This window comes from Osmerus eperlanus, chromosome 28 (genome assembly GCF_963692335.1).
Source record: "Osmerus eperlanus chromosome 28, fOsmEpe2.1, whole genome shotgun sequence".
NCBI lineage: Eukaryota > Metazoa > Chordata > Actinopteri > Osmeriformes > Osmeridae > Osmerus > Osmerus eperlanus.
The window spans coordinates 6,576,001-6,592,651 of record NC_085045.1 but is presented as its reverse complement, the minus strand read 5'-3'; the positions used below and the strand labels follow the sequence as shown (position 1 = coordinate 6,592,651).

Genomic DNA, 16,651 nt, shown 5'->3' with positions numbered 1-16,651 from the left:
CTGCCTAATCCTTCCAGGCAACGGACAATTTCCCGCAAGTCCGCTCAGCAAGAAGAAGCTCGAGATTAACCTGCAGCTAAATGAACATAAACACACGCAGCCAGCCAGGAACACCCCGTGAATCGACCTTCCGTCGGAACACCCCGAAGCTTCCAGTCCTCCCTCCCTCTCTCGCCGACGTCGGACGCAAACCATCGCTCTCGTGCATTTCGATGAACAGAGAAGTGAACAAATTGAGGAAGCGCGCTAGAGTGGATGTCGACAAAGTCCTCGGGCGATGCGATCTCCCCCCCCCCCGTGGTTAGCTCAGCTCACGGAGGAACATCTGACCACGTCCGCATGGACACATCCCCGTGAGGGAAGCTCGCCGCGGAGCCATCAAGACACTTGCCCCGAGGGGGGGTCTTTTAGCCTGACAGGAAAGAAAATCAAAGAACATTGTCTCCACTAGTTGAAAGGGGGTCTGAAAACAACAACTGCCATCTCCTTCGGTCCAGCGGTAACAATGTCCTGCAGAGCGGGGGGCTGAGTGCTCGCTCAAGCATCGAGGACCCCCCCCCCCCCCCCCCCGGAACGTCTCATCAATGGGAGACGGCCTGACAGGAATGTGTGGAGGGGTGTTTAATGAGAGACGCGGCCTCCAGATGTGGCCTTCGAGGGGAAGAGAGGAGAGAGAGAGTTCCCGTAGGCCCCGCGACGTCAGGTCTTGGCCGAGACGTGGCGAGCGAGCCGGGGCGGGATTTTTTTTACGGACGCTCGCGGCTCTTGGAAGGCAGGGGAAGGAGTCTCTCTTTCAGCGTGGTGAAAGAGACGGGGGTTGTGATTTACAGGGGTCTGAGGGAAGACCTCGTAAAATGACATGTGCAGCCGTCGTTTGTTTTCCTGACAACTTTACCTCCCCTGACATCTCTAATGCCTCGCAATAAAAACTGAAACTCGACCTAGAAGGATATAACTCACTGACGTACGGTAAAGGAAACATCACACGGTAACGAGTGATGAGCTTATGTCCGACTTTCGTAACAGGTTGTATTTCAGCAATTTTTTTTTTTACAGACTCACCATCATCAATGGCCTCTCCTTTGAGACTTTTTACCCCTCCGGGCATGGGGCTGCCGTCCAGGAAGAACTCTATAATCCCGTCGTCCACGGTGATGATGACGTTTAACCACACGTTGTCCTCCGCGAACCTCTGCGCTGTGGCTCGGGCTACCTGGGTGCTGTTGGAGCCCAGGGCTGTGTAGTACAGCATGACGCTCACGTGGGACTCGTTGGTGTGTACCTTCACCCCGTAGTACAGACTTCCGTTCCCGGTGCCTTTGGAGAAGATGAAGCCGTCTGTGTCCGGCCTGGGAACCAGCCAGGCGGAGACGGTGAAGTTCCCCAGGCCGGAGGGCGAGTCCTCCGGGCCGATGGTGCCGTAGGCCCCCCGGAGGCCGGAGAAGAACCAGGCGTCGGTGCCTGCGTGGGGCCTCCTGGCGTGGGGCCTCAGCTCCACCTCCTGGGGGAAGGAGGCAGAGAGGAGGAGGTCCTCCATGGGCGGGAGGCCCTCGGGGAAGCGGCCGGAGACGATCTCCCAGGCGACCCGCACCTCGCCAAAGGTGCCCTGCTGGCGCAGGACGGTGAAGGAAGTGACATCGGACATGTCGTCCGCCGACAGGACGTCTTCGGCCACTTCCTGGTCCAGGTTGTCCGCGGCGATGGCGAAGACGCCGAAAGGGTCGTCGTTGAAGGGGATGACGACGGAAGCGTTGAGGGATGCCTCGGCCAATCGGCCGCCTTCTCCTGGATAGCCGCCTGTAAGATATCGTCAGGCAGTGTCGATGAGAATGAGTGCACATAACCCTCATACAGCTGCTACTTTCAGAGAAAGAATCAAACACCCAATGGTTTCCTGACCCGAGATGTTGACAAGTCTGAGGGTGTAAAACTCGTTGAACTCGGGGAGTCCATCTGCAATGGCCTGCAGCACGATGGGCTTGGTGTTCTGTCCCGTCGTGAAGGTGACGAAGCCAGACGTGTTGGTGAACTCCTGGCCTTCCGCCAGAGCCGTCGAGTCGTTGACGAAAAGACGCCAGAACACCCTGACCTCGCCGAAATGGCCGCGGTCTCTGACGATGCTGAGAAAACAGGAAAGGTCAGTGAGAGAGCAGCTCACGCTATTGCGACGGTAGCGCCTCATCAACGGTGGACATATCAAACTGAGACGTCTTCAAGTTCTGTACAGTTAGGATGGGAGGACTGGAGTTTCTTACTAGAAGTTGTTTGTTTTTCCTTCTTCGACAGGTTTTTCCATGGATTCCAGAGAGAATATTCCGTTAGCATCATCGTTGGCTTCAATTATAACTGTTGCGGTGTCAGCTCCGTACACAACAGCATCACCTGTACACACACACACACACCAAACACATGCAAGCACACACACACACACACACACAACAGACACATGTAAGCCCAAGCACACACACACACCAGACACGCAAGCACGCACACAAACACACTAATGGTTAGCATTAAGTTTCAAAATAAATACAGCGAGCTTGTAAAAACAATGGTTAACTCATTTCTTTTACAATGATGAATTGAACATAAAATAAAAACAAACACAAACTGTCTGTCCTTCAAGTCTGGGAAACTGGCATGAGAAGGAGTAACGTTCTGGTTTGAACTGAACATCTTGAGGGCTTTAACAAAATCAGATGTGAAATGAGTCTGCTTCTTTAAGAGTGTGTTCTTTTAAGGGCCGCGGCACGGCCATATGTTTTTACAGGACGAACAGAGACGCAAGGCGGTTTCATAGTCCTGTGTCTGTTATTGTCATGCTAAGTTTCATCACAACAAGGAGACGCTGGTCTCATTAGCATAGCACGCCGTATCCATGGCAACCAAATACAGGAGGTCAGTGTTACATATGCAGACGCTCATCGGGAACACACCAGAACACTCTCAAGAAACGGTCTCCTGTCTCGCCATATTCACAAAACGGTTTAGCCCCCAAAGCTCTATCTGTGCACACGAAGCTCTTACGAGAGGCTTAGCGGCTTCACCCGTTTTTCATTCGACGATATCTCGACAAATACTACCTTCTGCAATTCTATTCTCCAAAGTTTGCTCATGCAGTTTACAGTTTACACTCATTTCATAACCTAATCTGGAAATTAGGTCGATTCTACGACACGGCAGTGACTGAGTCTATTGGTGGAGAGGGTGACCCGGCCCCAGTCAGGAGAGAGTGGTCCTGTCTGGTCACGAGGGCTTGAGAGAGGCTGAGTTCGGTAATTAAGTTCCCTGGCAGCCTCACTGGTCTTTCATCCCTGTCTGTGTCACACAATAGCAGGATTAGGAGGCCTTTGAAAGGTCACCACAGTCAATGCTAATCAAGACAGCCGCTCTCCACTGTACGGAAGCAACCGGACAAGTGGGAGGGGGGCAGTATGTAGTAATACGCTTGATGTAATGAGGCCGACCTTGGTGAACTTTCCGCTCTCGACCCCCCGAAAAATCGTGAGCGTGCGTTCGTGCGTGCGTGTTGTGTTGGAGATGCACTGTGCGTAACACTATCAGGCGCCTGCATCATCCACCTGTGGCGTTGGAGAGGATGAGGTAGAAGGCCTCATCCGTCTCGGGTATGTTGTCGTCCTGCACCTCCACCGACACGTTCCTCATCCTCTCCCCGACATCGAACACCAACGAGTCGTTGCTCGGGGCGACCAAGTCGCCGGCCGTCGCGTCGCCATACTCCACGCGGTACGTCACCGTGGCAACGAAGTCCGCCGGCCCAGCCCTCAGGACAGTAAAGTTGGCCACGCCCCCTTCCTTCACCCGGACGACAACGGGATCTGCAGGGAGAGAGGTACAGAGTCACCTGACGTGAGGCCGCCGCCAGCCAATCAGAAGCTCTGCAGGGGGCTGAGTTGTTGCGTTGGAGGGGCGGGCTCTACCTGAGAAGAAGATGGGGTCGTCGTTTCTGTTTATCCACAGGCTGGCGTTGAGAGCGTTCCCCAGTCTGGCTCCTCCCGTCACGTTCAGCAGCGTCACGGTGAAGTTCTCCACCTCCTCTGGGATCTTCAGGGAAAAGACACACAACCAATGAAGCACTTACATGAATCTGTCCTTTTCAAATTGAACTTGGCAGGCCTAGCGGGTCTCTTATGAGTGATCAAAGGATCCTACGGTTTTAAAAGAGCTCTTTAAAGAGACGGCTTTACCTCGTCAGGTACAGACACGAGGGTGAGGTTTTTCAGGAACTCCCCCTCATCAAACACCACGTATCCCTGAACGGGGCTGACGTCCCCAGACCTGGCAGGCTCTAGGACCCAGGACACAGTCACCTTCCCGAACCGACCTCTGTTCCTCACCACAGGATAGACCGCTGGACAGGAAATTAGACGCATATTTACAATATCGTTATTATAAGACTCAAATTGTCAAACCTTGAAATGGTTCGATACTTATTTTGGTTTCTTTGATACTTCTTCTAGGTCTTTCATCATCAAAGGATCAGTGCAGAGAGTGAGGAGGTTTAAAAAGGGCTTTCGTACCTGAGTGGGTCCTGTTTCCTTTGCTCTCGTTAACGGACTGGGACAGACCCTGGCTGAGGAACTCGACGACGCCAAACGGCTCGTCGTTCTGCCTCACTGTGATGTTGACCTCACGGTGGTTGCCAAGGCGACTGGGTGGAGTGCTGTGGCTGCTGAGCACCACTGAATAGGTCTCATCCAGCTGCAAGTAAACACACACACACACACACACACACACACATAGGTACACACACACACGCACCAGGTCTTTACATGGTCAGTAGAGAGGTCTATTCCCCTTGCAGTTGGCACCGATCTCCTTTCAACAGATGTCAACTTCAAAGCGGCGTTTTCGAAAAACACGCCCCAGTGCCCTCCGTCCCTCAGGGTTACCTCGGGCACCCCGTCGGGGCGGGCCACCAGCGCCACCACCACCTCCCTCTCCCCCGGCTTGAACTCCAGGATGCCCGTGTCGCCGTAGAACTGTCCGCCGCCCGGGGGCACGAGGGCGTAGCGCACCAGCTGCTTGAGGAGCTGGCCCTGGGCGCGCAGCACTCGCAGCTCCACCGCCTCGCCTTCCTGACAGGGGCGAGGTTCATTTGGGTCGTTGAGCGATGAGAACGAATAAAGGGGGTTTGAAATGAGAGTGCCCAAGGTTCACCGAGACTCACGTTGATGACCCACGGTCCTCTGGAGGGAGGGGAGAATTCAAACACTCCGCCCGGGTCGTCGTTCTCGACGATGACGATCTCTCTGCTGGTGAAGCCTGCCTTCAGGATCTGGTTCTCGACGTTAGTCCTGGGAGAGGGGTCGGGGGGGGCAGGGGGGGGCAGGGGGGTGAGGTCTGGGAATAACAGTGGGGTCCAGACAGACAGGGCCCCGAGCGCGAAAACAAACATGTTTTCTCGTCAACAGAACCTTCAGGAACTTCTTAATCGCTAAATTGCTTTTTATTTGTCTGGAGTTCAGTGGCGAGTGGGCCAATAAGGGCTCCTGCTGTTTTGGCCGCTTTTAATTCACCATGTCACTCAGAGAGCCCCGAGCTACTCTCACACCACGGGGCAGGGGGGCAGGGGGAGGGGGACACTGTGTGTGTGTGTGTGTGTGTGCGCGCGTGTGTGTGCATGACAAGCGGGAGAGCCAAGCAATCACCGCATAAAAAGTAAATTAAAGACAAAACACAGAGGGAAGACAGAGAGAGGCATTCCAAACAGGCACTCCCAGCCAAGGCGCCGCATGCATACAAACAGCGAACGTCTTTACAGGAAAAGCATAATAAAGACCCCGCTCAATTAGGTGCGACACATAATGAAGATCTCCCTTCACACCCTCACAACACACACACACACACACCCCCACCAAACCGAGCAAGAGCCCCAGAAAATGTTGAAGTGGGCCCTCTCTCTCTGAGACAAAGTCCTGATTCACAGCACACAAAGGGCCCGAGCTCAGTCCGCTCTCCACTTACCCAAAGTACACTACAAAGCGCTCCGTCTCCACCCTGCAGCCGGAGAGCGAGGGGGGGGGGGGGAGGGGGAGAGAGGGGAGGGGAGAGGGAGAGCCAGCGTTCTCATCAGAACCGGCCACGGGCAGACCGAGCCCCCCCCCACCCCCCCAAAAGAAGACAGGATGGATGGAGGAGGACTGGAAGTAGGGGGAGGCGAGGAAGGAGGGAGGGGTGTAGAGAGGGAGGGAGGCGAGGAAGGAGGGAGGGAGGCCTGCTCCTTCGTCCCCTCAGGAACATCCCAGTCTCAGTGCTCCGCTTGATTCTAACCCCTCAGACACCAAGCGACAACAGGAAAATGGCCGATCCACATGGCTGACCCACATATTATGAGTTTAAAGTTTCACATGGCTTTTACCTCAGAAAAGTTACAACCAGTCCCCCACAAAAAAAAAAAAAACCCCACCTCAGATAATCCCAGTCCCAATTCGTTGGATATCTACAACCCTGCTTTGGGACGTCCTGTACCTGTCAAGGGTGAGTAGGAGGGTCTCGTTGACCTCTGGGATGTCGTCGGCCATGACGGTGACACTGATGGACGCGTCACTTTTACCCGACAGGAAGACCACCGAGCCGCTGAAGGGATTCAGGTCGCCGGGGGTGACGTCCGCCTTGTTTCCCCCCGTTGGCCGCAGGCTCCAGAAGACCTCCGCCTTCCCATCAGTCCCGTCGCGGCGAAGGGGGAGAGTGAGCTGCGCAAGAAGAAGAGCGTTCCGTATTTTGGATTCGTTCGCGGAGAGTTCGCATGATCGCGAGTCCAAACCCGACGTTTTCTGAGGTAAAATGGCGCTAGCGTAGCGTACCGTGCTAGCGTTGCCGTCCTCGGGCTCGTACACCACCACGGTGGCGTTGCCGGTGAAGCCGATCTCCCCGTTGGCGATGTCGGGGGTGACCGTGAGGGTGAGGTTCAGGGAGCCCCCGAAGCGGGGGCTGACAGGGGGGACGGGGGGGCTGAGGTTGACCAGCTCCACGCTGTTCAACTGGGGAGACAGTCGCACACTCAGGCTTCGCGTATCAAAGCCCCAAACATGATTTTTGCCTGTGCTGGTACACACTCATTTACATCAATCCTCCCTCTCAATCATTTGACTGTACACGTATATAAAAATGAGACAATAAGGAACTGTATGGTCAGTACATTGCAAAGTTATGACAGGAAGTGACCCCCCATGGCTTCCCTCCTTCCCATGCCAAACTCGTATAAAGACTCAAACTTGAGTTGAGTAAAGAATGGCCCTGTCGCGGGCCTGTCCTGAATAACAGCTCTCAGGTCAGTTGTGTTTGTCCGCCTCTCTGTGAGTTTAATTAGATGTCCCTTCATGGTGAAGGTATGAATGAGCATCTATCTTTACGGCCCTCGACGCTGTCAATCAGCTTATCCTCGCTGTGTCTGTGTGTGTGTGTGTGTTTCTGTATGTATGTGTGTGTGCGTATGAGAGCGAGAGACAGGGTGAGAGAGGTAGCCTGTGAGAGTCTGTGTGTGTGTGTGTGTGTGTGTGTGTGTGCAAGTAGATGCATGTATGTCTCGTCACTTTTGGCCAATTGACTGTGAAGGAGACACTTCTGTTTTGTGTTGGTTTTTAAGGACTACTTGACGAGCCTGTTTGTTTGGACGTCCGGCCCGTTCCCATGGCAACAATCCAGAACCGACCACTCACATTTGCAAATGAGGCTCTGGACCAGTTGATCAAAACCAAAAAGGGGGGGGGGGGGGGGGGGAGGAGAGAAAAAGCTGACGACCTCTCACACTCCTACACACTGTTTCATACACCAGTGACCTCCCCTGACCCCTGACCCTTGACCCTCCCGAGGCCCCCCAGCCCACCTGAATGAGGAAGTGGGCTCCGTTCTGGAGGAAGGCGTCGTTGCGGATGGGCAGGGTGAGCCCGGCTCTCGTCTGCCCGCTGGAGAACAGCAGGCTGCCGGTGCGGCTCCCGTTCAGGATGCCGTCCCGGGCCAGGGCCGGGTCCGTGGCCCCCGCGGGGAGGTAGAGGGCGCCGAGGCCCAGGGACACCTCCCCCAGCGCGCCCCCCTCCCGCAGGAAGCTGAGGGACAGGAAGCGGCCCTGCGGCTGGCTCTGGATGCTCTGCTCCTCCCCCGGGTGGAAGCGGAACGTCCCGTAGACGTCGTCGCTGTCCTGGATGTAGAACAGCAACTGGGGGTGGGGGGTGGGGGGTGGGGGGGGGAGGAGGAGAGGGAGGGGGGAGGGAGGGAGGGAGAAAATGCCTGCATTTAACACCACACAGAGACAGACAGGGACAGCCATTGATCCTGATTTCAACATTTTCAATGTGGATTCAGTTTTGAATAAAGATACGTGAATGATTCAAAACCAATCACTGGTAAAGCCAGCTAGCGGAGAGGAACATTCAGGGAGGACTGGACGATAGAGGGAGGAGGAGGGGAGGAGGAGGGGAGGAGGAGGGGAGGAGGAGGAGACACCATCAGGCTCGGCGTAGTAAAACAGAACCCTGGGCTAAATCTGGATAAAAAAACATCCTCTTTAATTAAAACTCCTGAGTCTGCAAAAATAGCTTTCATGAGCTTCTTTACCACACGGCTCCTACGTTTGTTCAGGGCCCGCGGCTCTCGCTGTTTTGGCTTTTACCTCAGGCTGTGAGAAATCCTGAGCGTCACCTTGACAATGACAGTCACCGATGAACTTGCCCGACATGATAAGAGTCATCGTCTAATGTTTGGAGCCATTGCTGAGTCCTCTCTATCGCCTCTAGCACGAGGCTAACAGGACCCCCACACGGAGCCCCTGCTATGGGAGGGGACTATACATCTCTGTGTGTTTGCGATGAATGTAAGGTTCTGAAAACATAAACACGAGTTAGATCTACCCACTTCTTTCAGCCCGGAGAGGAGGCTGTGTTAAAGATGGCAGCTATTAAAACCAGTTCTGCCTTCCACACCCCGGCACGGCCCCAAACACGGGCGGCCGCGGGGTGGGGACCCCCTAAGGACATTTCCTCTTTGTTGGGATTCGACCACATGAAGAGAACACCCAAAGAGAAGAAGTGACACATGCGGGGTCTGCTGCTCTTGAGTGTGTGTCAAGCCAGAGCCTACTGTGCACACACAGTAGGCTCCCCCCCCCCCCCCCACACACACACACACAACCACATCCTCCAGATGTGTGTCCCTTCACGAGTGCAGCCCTCCCTTGTAGAGTTCCCCCAGTGAAGCGTGGGTGGACCTGCTCTCTCGCTCCCCGTCGGTCTGCGTGGGTGTATTTGAACTCTCTTTAAAATGCACACACACACACACGTATACACACACACACTCTCTGTCCGTCTCTAGCTCTCGCAAAAACACGCGCACACTCTCTGTCTCTCGATGTCTCTAAAAAACACGCGCACACTCTGTCTCTCTATGTCTCTCGAAAACACGCACACACTCTGTCTCTCGATGTCTCTAAAAAACACGCACACACTCTCTGTCTCTCTATGTCTCTCGAAAACACGCACACACTCTGTCTCTCGATGTCTCTAAAAAACACGCACACACTCTCTGTCTCTCTATGTCTCTCGAAAACACGCACACACTCTCTGTCTCTCTATCTCTCTCAAGAACATGCACACACTCTCTGTCTTTCTTTCTCTCTCAAACACACACACTATCTCTCGGTATGTCTCTAGATCTCTCTCAAACACACACTCACACTCTTTCTCTGTCTCTCCATCTCTCCCCCCCCCCCCCCCCCCACACACACACAAACGTCCTCACCTCCATGGGCTCGTCCACCTCGGCCCCGCCCGTCACCGTGGCGGGCAGCAGCCTGAGGACGAAGGCCTCCGCCTCCTCCGGCAGCAGGTCGGACGTGATGTCCAGGGACAGGACGGCGCTGACCTGGCCCGCCGCGAAGCGCAGGGTGCCCGCCGCCGGCCGCAGGTCGTCGGACACGGGCGAACGCCCGCTGGCGTTGCGGGAAATGGTCCAGTTGACGGAGACGGCGCCGTAGTTGCCGCCGTTGCGCACGATGGAGATGCCCTCGAACCTGAGGGGAGGAGGAAGAGCAGGGCCAATCAGCACCAAGATGAGTCAAAAAAATATATATATTTAATTTATTATTCAGAAGAATTACAGGGATGCTCAGCACCAATAAGAGTTTTTATTTTATTTTATTGAATTGATTATTCAGAAGAATTATGTATGTATTTATTCGGTTAGGTTATTTCTTAGAGGTTTAGACAGGCTGCTAGGAAACTGTCAAAAGGAGCAGGGCCAAATCGTTCAAATGAACCCGTACCTATACTTATAAATGGTAATTGACCTGAAACTTGAACTTGAAATAATAGGAAAATTTGTTCTTCGAGACTAAACTGTAGCCTTGAACCGACTGTCGCTCAAATGTCTCACCTATGCGTCGCATCTTCGTCGATGGTGATTGGCTGAGAGAGTGGACTGGTGCTGATGGACAGGACCCCGTGGGGCTTGTCGTTGGGCTCGATGGTGACCAGCAGGGCGTGGGGCGCGACCAACACGGCGTCGCCCCGCACCGTCTCCTCCAGGAGAACCACCTGGAAGGACTCGGCGATCTCGGGCACGGCGTCGTCCGTCACGTTGAAGAGCAGCCGCGCCTCGTAGACCCGCGGCGGGAACCGGACGGTGCGGTTGGCCTGCAGGTCCACAAAGTCCCGCCCCGGCGTGGCGCTCCCCGGCCCCTCGCCGCTCACCACCGCGTAGTCCACCCGCACCTCGCCGTCGTCCGAGCCCACCGGGGCGGCGGCGGCGCCCTCGGCCAGCCGGCCGCGGGTCACGGTGAGGGAGAGCACGCCGGCCGACTCGGGGACGACCAGCAGGGGGAGGGAGAAGCGGAGGGGGCTGTCGTTGCGGCGGATCTTCAGCCGGACCAGGCTGGCGTTGGGGTTGAGGAGGGCCCCGCCCTCCACGCCCGTCAGTCTGACGGAGAAGACCTCGTCGTCCTCGGGGATCTGACGGAAAGGACAGGTTGGTTTCTACACGTGTGGGGGCTGGAGATACGCTTAAAGGTGTGTCAGACAGACAGTCAAACTAGGGGACCAATGGCTGGGGATTATTCGTGAAACATACAGCATGGAAAGACCCCCCCCAAAAAGTAAGGCTTGAATCTCAATTTGTTTTGTATGTGCATATACACCATTGAGATCGTTTATCGAGATGTATGCAGAAAGTGTTCCTCGATTTGACATTGTTTTCGATTTTTTTTTTTGTGTTCAAATTAAAAGAATGTTTTAAAAACACACAACAAAGTGTCAGGCAGACAGGATGGAGGTCTGGGTACCTGGTCATCCTGGATGAGGATGCTAAAGACCACCAAAGCTCGTCCGGGGGGGATGGTGATGTTGCCCCTGTCTGGGCTGAGGTCTTCGATGGCCGGGTTAGGACCTCCAGAGATCTTCCAGCCAGACACAACCACAACAAGACTTTCACTTGGCTGTGGATTGGTCAGTGTGTGTGTGTCTAGACGCATATATATCCCACAACACAGTTCTATCATCCGAATAGCCTGACCTGACCCCCAGAGAGGTCACTGTGGGGTCAAAGAACGTCGTCTCACCTCAAAGTTCACGGTCACCGTTCCATAGGTTCCTCTCTCTCTGATCAGACTCAGAGGAACATACTGGTTCCTCCCTCTGGGTTCCTCCACAACGATCTGCTCAGTCTGGAGAAGGAGAGAAGGAGAGGAGAGAAGGAGAGAAGGAAGGAGATAAGGAAGGAGAGAAGGAAGGAGAGAAGGAGTGAAGGAGAGAGTCAGACAGCGAAAGGGAACTGGATTTCTTCCCAAGAAGAGCAAAAATGATTATACGCGTAACGGGGGGAGGGAAGGAATCAATGCGTTAGTTATTACTGAACCCCCCCCCCCCTCCAACCCCCCCTGCACCACCATCCGCATAGAGAGACCCCCTGCAGCATGTCCCCCTGCAGCATGTCCCCCTCCCCCACCCCCCCACCCCCACCCACCCCAGCCCTGTCAACGGTCAGCCACCCACTGCGCTAAAGACTGACTGGTCAGGACCAGACAGGGTCAGGACATTTCACGTGAGGGGAGAACAGGGCTCTGCCGGAGAAGGCGGAGGAACCTTACCGAGTTGAAGCCGATGATTCCAAAGGCGTTGTCGTTGGACAGGATGGTGATGGACGCTTTGTTCGGACTTCCCAGCCTGACGCCATTGGAGGAGCTCTGTGACGAGAGAAGAGATAGTTCTGAATGCTTCAGTCTGACTCTCTTCGCTCATATTCCTCTAATAGTCCTCTAATACCCTGTGACGTGTCAGAACGGGTTTGGACAGAAATCTTTAAATCATGTTCAGGTTTAGGTTGGGTTTGGTCACGTTGGCTCGCCTTGCCTTTCTTGACATGGCGATTCAACTATTTTTTGTGGTTGATGTGATTTGTTCACATTGGGATTCAGACAAAAAAAAGAAAAAAAAAATGCAGAACTTGCCATCAGTCATTTTCAATCCCCCCCCCCCACACACAGACACACACAGACACACACAGACACACACACAGACACACACTCAGCCAGTTCTCGAGGGCCCTTCACTCAGGCCCTGCTGGAGCAGGGAGGTCGCGGGGAGCAGACACAAAGACAGGAAATACCTCTCTCAGCCTCGCTGGCTCTCGCAGGTTAAGACCACAGGCGCTCCTTTTCTGCCCTGTCAGTCAGAACTAAGAACAGGCACAGTCACCGCAGCTGTCTGTCCCCAACGATAAGGTCACATTTGAACGCGAGCGCCGTGGTTTTGATCCGATTTACTCCAATCCAATCCATGAAAAGTCCCGGTTCATTTAGATGTCTAGATCTAAAACATACAACCCTGATTGTGTGCATGTGTGTCTACTTGTGTGACTGAGAGAGAGAGAGAGAGAGAGAGAGAGAGAGAGAGAGAGAGAGAGAGAGAGAGAGAGAGAGAGATGTAAAAGAGGGAAAAGAGAGAAATATAAAAACCACAGAGAGGGCAGCAAAAAAAATAAGAAAAGAAATAAGAGAGAAAAAATAGGAGGAGGGGGGGGGGGGTTGGGGGGGGGGGCCAAGTCCTGTGCTTTCACCCCTCCATTCAGACAGGGCTTTTCCCAGCTGTAACAGAGCTTGCTTTCAGCCACTGAGCTCTCGCCGACACACAGACACAGAATCCACACGCTCTTACAATCCAGCCGGCAGACCTCGCCAGAAGCCTGTTTCCCTTGGGAATAAACACTCTCCAACTTCCCCTCCCCCCCCCCCCTCCCCCCCACACACACACACACACCAAGCCCCGCACTCCAGCCCTGGCGACACAAAACGCCAGTCCCCCCGATCCTCCACTCTGGAACCAGGGCCCAAAACCCAGCCCTGGCTCCCCACCCTGCACCGCCGGCCAGCCCGCCGCTCACCAGCAAAGCGGGCTGCCGCCTTCCACGGCTCCCAGCCTCCCCTCGGCATCGATACCTGGACGTGAAAACACCCTCGCATCCCCACCTCTTGTCAGGGATGACTAATGAGCGGGGGGCCGCCCCCAGGGTCTCCTGGGCTTGATGTGTGAGAGGTCACAGCCCACAGCTCATCTCCCCCAACCCCCTCACCCCCCCGGGGCAGCAGACTCTCGGCGGGCCGGGGGTCTTTGTCTTGGGGCTGGCCGTCTCCGAGCCGTTAGTCAGAGCCCTGGAGACAGGCCCGCCGACAGCCTCTCGAGCCATCCATCACGCGGCCAGGTGCTGCTCATTGACGGGGTCGTCATCAGAGCCGAAGGAGACGGACGGGCGCTCATCTGTCCGGGAAAACATTTACGCCTCCGGCTCGAATTATGACTCGAATGACTGATTGTTTGACAGCGCGCCCATACGCATGTTAGTGCATGGTGAAGGGGCGAGCATCGCTCTCTTTCAACAGGGGCAACTGGCTCCGAGAGATAGTAGACGATGCACATGGTTCGTTTCTGCAACCGCGGCAGGGATTGATTTAGTGTTCAGCGACGCTGACGTGTTCTTTAACTGTTCTTCCCTGCCCCCGGCAGAAAGCCCGTTTCGCGCCCCACAAGGTCCGTTTGATCGTGTGACCGGGCCCGCTCCGACTTCACAGCCCCCGGACGGCCTCTCATCTCCCGTGCGGCGCAGCCCTGGCTCTCGAAACCCCTGCTCTCTGCTCACAAAGGTGTCTTTTAGCCTGGCCCTCTTTCGGTGGCCTAGCACACAGCCAGCGGAGCCCCGCAGACGACCTATAGAAGCCACACATCAAAGGGCCACCCGGGGAAGGGGGGCCCTCCGACCCCAGGCTTCCTGTTGGGGTTGGAGGGCCTCTTTTCCCAGCGGTCGGACCTGGGGTGAGGGAGGAGGCCAGTCGGGAGGCAGGGTGGGAACGCCTGAGAGCTCGGAGGGAAGCCGGCTGCCCCGTAGGGGAAGGGGACGAGGAGAGAGACGGACCTATATCTTATCTAATACACACGCACACACCCTCTCTCTCTCCGTCACACGCACACACAAACCCACGCGGTCGCACCGACGACTGACGTGACGCGGCACCTTTCCGGAAGGTTACCTGGAGCCTCAGACTGAACACGAAGGTCTCGTCGGCCTCGGGTAGGTCATCGTCCCTCACGGCGATGTAGATGGTCTTGCTGGCCTCCGAGGACGAGAGGAAGGCTGCGGCAGTGGTGGCCTCGAAGTCCCCCGTGTCCTCCCCTTCCAACTGGGGAACACACACACACACGCGCACGTGAACACACACACACAGACACACACAGAAATAAGGAGAAGCAATATCATAAGAGATGGCTATATCTTAGCATTTGAACGAATGAATGCCTTTATTGTCATGACACATTGGACGTGCAACGAAATTCATTGTTTACTCTTGAGCTCCTTATTCCTGTCACGGACTTGGTGAGTCAATCCAAAGTCGAGCAGGAAACTAAGGCCGTTGACAGCGTGAGGTGTGTGTGTGTGTGTGTGTGTGTGAGCCCACTGTCCCCTACCAGGACGAGCGCGGTCACATTGACGGGGTTGCCGACCCTCTCCACCACCAGTCGGACCACGGTGCGGCTGCTCTCGTTCACCACGAACTCCGTCTGTCCCAGGAACCTCAGCTCGGCCGACTCGGGCCTGGCTCTCGCGACGCACAGAGCCAGGATCAAGCCCGCTAGAGCGAGGGCAGTGGGCATTCCTGAAACACAGCGACGGTCCAATCAAATCCACACACTGTCATAGGGCGCAGGATTTAACGGTGTGAAGATAAGTCGTGTATGGGATGGTTAGTAGCCATGTGTATCCAGTGACAGAGCTCTGCGTGACTGAAGACGTAGACAACATGAAGGGACTTTTGTAACCGGGCTGGACACCACATTTATAAGTGAGACTGGCACTGAATGTATTCCATTCCCTAACTCTGTTGTCTTTGTTGTCATAACTGCAGTGTCGGTGTTGGTAAGTTTCACCCCAGCTGACCACTGCTACTGGCCAGATCAATGAGTAATGAATCGGATGTATTCTTGTTAAAAACAGTTACGATTCTTTGTGGGGATTTACGATAGGCTTTAATGAGCCTATACACTAGCCCTCCACATCTCTCTCTCTCCCTCTCTCTCTCTCTCTCTCCCTCTCTTCTCTCTCTCTCTCTAATCCCAGGGATATGAGACCCACAGGCAGTTGTCATGGTTATCAAAACAAACAACAGAACAAGTGGGCGTGGCCAGCCTTATGCAAAGTTGTGGTCGCCTCTCTCTCTGTCTCTCCCTCCCATTCACAAATTGCGTCTTTGCAACGGTCACATGGGGCCTTAAAAAAAAACAATCACTCTTAATTACAAGGTTGACAAACACATTAGGCCTGAATGAAGTCATGCTGTTTTCTTATTTTTGGTGGTAGGGGAGGGGGTCGCCTTAGGAAACTTGGACATTGAAAACATCCCGCTTTTCATATGTTCCGTTCCTGCTAAATCATTCTGGGCTATTTTAGTCACTGCGGGGTGTTTTATAGAGCGAGCATCCATCCATCAAGGTGTCATGCTGGATAAAAGCATGAAACCAAGAGGGATGGAAGATTTTGGGCGCCAGGTGCAAGCAAGAAGTCGAAAATAACAAGGACCCTGGGCCAGCAGTGTGTGTGTGTGAGCGTGTGAGTGTGTGAGTGTGTGTGCGAGCGCGCACCCCATGAGGTGGCCTGAGGTGGAGAGGGTGCTGTGAAAGCTATCAAAAGTGGATTAGAAGCCGCAGGGTAGAGGGACTGGGCGAGGGGAGCGAGGGGGAGGCGGGGGAGAGCTGGGACCAAGAGGTGACGGAGGGAGGGCATAAAGCAAGGTATTCTGCCCGCGCTCTCCCCTGGGCATGGGAAAGTCCTGGTTCTCCGGTCCCATCTGAAACAGACTACCTCGGACGCCTGCAAGACTTCTCTTTCCCTCCGTCGCTACGTAACGAGGCACCAGACCTGCAGTCCCTCACGCCCAAATCAAACATCGAGCGTTATACCAAGAGCAAAGTGGCCTCATTCAGATCCATGACATAAAACTCCATTCTAAAATCCCCCAAACCGGTAGACGAGCGCTCGACCATACAGGTCCGCTGACCCGAACACCAAATTCCCTTCAGAAGGGGTACTGCTGGGCAGATGCTGTGCGTATGGCACTGGTGTGTTTACGCTGAGCCCACTGGTCTTTGTCCTGGCC

General features: G+C 54.8%; 1 protein-coding gene across 1 annotated transcript in view; it reads right to left on the bottom strand.

Moving 5' to 3' along the window:
* adgrv1 (adhesion G protein-coupled receptor V1) overlaps positions 1–15,152 on the bottom strand; it is a 75,053-nt gene extending 59,901 nt beyond the window's left edge. The window contains exons 1-19 of the mRNA XM_062454095.1: positions 14,967–15,152; positions 14,531–14,680; positions 12,098–12,193; positions 11,570–11,674; positions 11,294–11,407; positions 10,390–10,964; positions 9,757–10,027; positions 7,850–8,179; positions 6,828–7,004; positions 6,493–6,716; positions 5,192–5,318; positions 4,914–5,099; positions 4,542–4,722; positions 4,209–4,372; positions 3,942–4,065; positions 3,582–3,839; positions 2,256–2,382; positions 1,900–2,120; positions 1,063–1,797 (exon numbers count right to left, since the gene is read on the bottom strand). Of these exons, the coding sequence (XP_062310079.1) occupies positions 1,063–1,797; positions 1,900–2,120; positions 2,256–2,382; positions 3,582–3,839; positions 3,942–4,065; positions 4,209–4,372; positions 4,542–4,722; positions 4,914–5,099; positions 5,192–5,318; positions 6,493–6,716; positions 6,828–7,004; positions 7,850–8,179; positions 9,757–10,027; positions 10,390–10,964; positions 11,294–11,407; positions 11,570–11,674; positions 12,098–12,193; positions 14,531–14,680; positions 14,967–15,152 (4,351 nt within the window). The remainder of the gene's footprint in view (positions 1–1,062; positions 1,798–1,899; positions 2,121–2,255; positions 2,383–3,581; positions 3,840–3,941; positions 4,066–4,208; positions 4,373–4,541; positions 4,723–4,913; positions 5,100–5,191; positions 5,319–6,492; positions 6,717–6,827; positions 7,005–7,849; positions 8,180–9,756; positions 10,028–10,389; positions 10,965–11,293; positions 11,408–11,569; positions 11,675–12,097; positions 12,194–14,530; positions 14,681–14,966) is intronic.
* Between the last annotated feature and the right edge of the window lie 1,499 nt (positions 15,153–16,651).